The following is a 2291-nucleotide window of genomic DNA, read 5'->3' as shown; positions in this document are numbered from 1 at the left end:
CTGGATCTATCTGCAGTCTTCTGCATACCAGTACCCAGTTATGCCAGCACCATTTGTTGAAGAAGCTTTCTTTTTTCCATTGTACAGTTTTAGCTTCTTTGTTAAAAATCAAGTGTTCATAGATGTGTGCGTTAAAATTAGAGCTTTCGATTCGGTTCCATTGGTCGACCTGCCTATTTTTGTGCCAATACCAAGCTGTTTTCATGACTATAGCTCTATAATAGAGCTTGAAGTTAGGTATGGTGATGCCTCCTGAAGTTCCTTTATTGTATAGGGATGTTTTAGCTATCCTGGGCCTTTTTTTTCCATATAAAGTTGATTAATGTTCTTTCCAGGTCCTCGAAGAATTGTGATGGAATTTTGATAGGGATTTCATTGAATCTGTAGACTGCTTTTGGCAAGATTGCCATTTTTATTATGTTGATCCTACCAATCCAAGAGCATGGGAGATCTTTCCATTTTCTGGTATCTTATTTGATTTCTTTCTTTAAAGACACAAAGTTCTTGATACACAGGTCTTTAATTTCCTTGGTTAACATTATCCCCAGATGTTTGATGCTGTTTTTGGCTATTGTAAAGGGTGATGTTTCTCTGATTTCTTTCTCAGTCACTTCATCATCTGTATATAATAGGGCCACTGATTTTTTTGAGTTTACCTTGTATCCTGCCACATTGCTGAAAGTGTTCATCAGCTCTAGGAGTAACCTTGCAGAGTTTGTTGTGTCACTCATTTAAACTATCATATCATCTGCAAACAGGGAAAGTTTGACTTCTTTTCCTATTTGTATCCCCTTTATCTCCTTTTGTTGTCTTATTGCTGTAGCTAGAAATTCAAGGCAATATTGAAAATTCTTATAGTCATCGTTGCTCTGCTTGGTGTGGCAGGAAATACCATAGTGTTGTGGCTCCTGGGCTTCCACATGCACAGGAACACCTTCTGTGTCTACATCTTCAACCTGGCTGGGGACGACTTCCTCTTCCTCTTCTTTCAGACTCTGTATTCCCTGGACAAAATACTGCATCATTTTCAGAAAAGTCTTATTGATGTGCCCATGTATTTGAGTATTGTGTTAAATTGTGCTTATTTGGCAAGTCTAAGCATGCTCAGTGCCTTTAGCACTGAACACTGCCTGTCAGCCCTGTGTCCCATATGGTATTGCTGTCGAAGGCCAAGACACACATCAGCTGTCATGTGTGCCCTGCTCTGGGCCTTGTCCCTGATATTGGGCCTCCTGGAAGGGGATTCATGTGGTGCCTTCTTTAATGACTTAGTTTGGCTTGGTGTAAGAAATTAGATTTCATCACTTTTGCTTGGTTAATTGTTTTATTTGTGGTCCTCTCAGGGTCCAGCCTGGCCCTGATGCTCAGGGTCTTCTGTGGCTCACACAGGATTCCTGTGACCAGGCTCTATGTGAACATTGCCCTCACAGTGATGGTCTTCCTGCTGTTTGGTTTGTCCTATGGGATCTTCTGGTTCCACTTAGGTTGGATTGATGAGATTTATAGTGGTTTCCCTAGTAGTCCTTTTGAAATATCAGCATTCTTATCCTGTGTCAACAGCTGTGCCAACCCCATCATTTACTTCCTTGTTGGCTCCATTAGGCATCACCGATTTCAGAGGCAGACTCTGAAGATGCTTCTGCAGAGAGCCATGCAGGACACTACTGAGAAAGAAGGTGGAGAGAAGAGTTCTTCTGGACATGAAACAGTCTAGTGCAGCAGCTGACAACTTTGTCCTTATCCATGTAGGCAATTTTAATATCATTTTCATTTGACATCTGAACTTAAATATGCTGAAAAATAATTATTATTGTGAAAGTTGAGTGAGACAAGGTTTGTCAATCAGGTACTGCTTGCAGCATCCTTAAACCTGGGACTCAGGTCCAGGAAAGCTCCCACTGTGGAGAAACCCTCCCCTTAGAGGAAGTCTTAAGGCCTTGGTGGAAAGCTCAGGACTTCTTTGGTCATTGAACTTGACAATGATTAAATGATGGTTATATTTTGCCCAAGTGTTCTATTTATTTTTAAAATTACTTTTGTCTCAACGTTAAAATAATTGTAAAAAAAATTCCCCACAATCCTAGTCTCCTTAATTTCTGCAGGTTTAGTTTGCCCATACTCCTTTCCTCCATCAAAAAAGCAGTTTGTGATCTTTAAACTCAACTTCAACAAAGTTCTCAGTATAATGGTAGAATGATGCCAATATTCTCAAACAAAATATGACAGGAATGGTCCCTAGCCCAGATCCTGGCAGAGTCCTTGCTCCACTCTGAAACACCATAAGCTGAGCC

At 40.6% G+C, this 2291-nt stretch overlaps 1 protein-coding gene across 1 annotated transcript; it reads left to right on the top strand.

Moving 5' to 3' along the window:
• Positions 1-827: 827 nt before the first annotated feature.
• LOC101831521 (mas-related G-protein coupled receptor member X2-like) lies at positions 828-1714 on the top strand (the record flags this gene model as incomplete). The annotated part of the gene is given in 2 exon segments (XM_040740865.1): positions 828-1266; positions 1269-1714. Coding segments are annotated over 2 exon segments (885 nt in total), but the record flags the coding sequence as incomplete, so codon positions are not given.
• Positions 1715-2291: the final 577 nt, after the last annotated feature.

This window comes from Mesocricetus auratus, unplaced genomic scaffold (assembly GCF_017639785.1).
Source record: "Mesocricetus auratus isolate SY011 unplaced genomic scaffold, BCM_Maur_2.0 contig_11887_pilon_obj, whole genome shotgun sequence".
Lineage (NCBI taxonomy): Eukaryota > Metazoa > Chordata > Mammalia > Rodentia > Cricetidae > Mesocricetus > Mesocricetus auratus.
The sequence above is the reverse complement of the archived record's forward strand: the minus strand, read 5'-3'. Positions and strand labels throughout refer to the sequence as shown.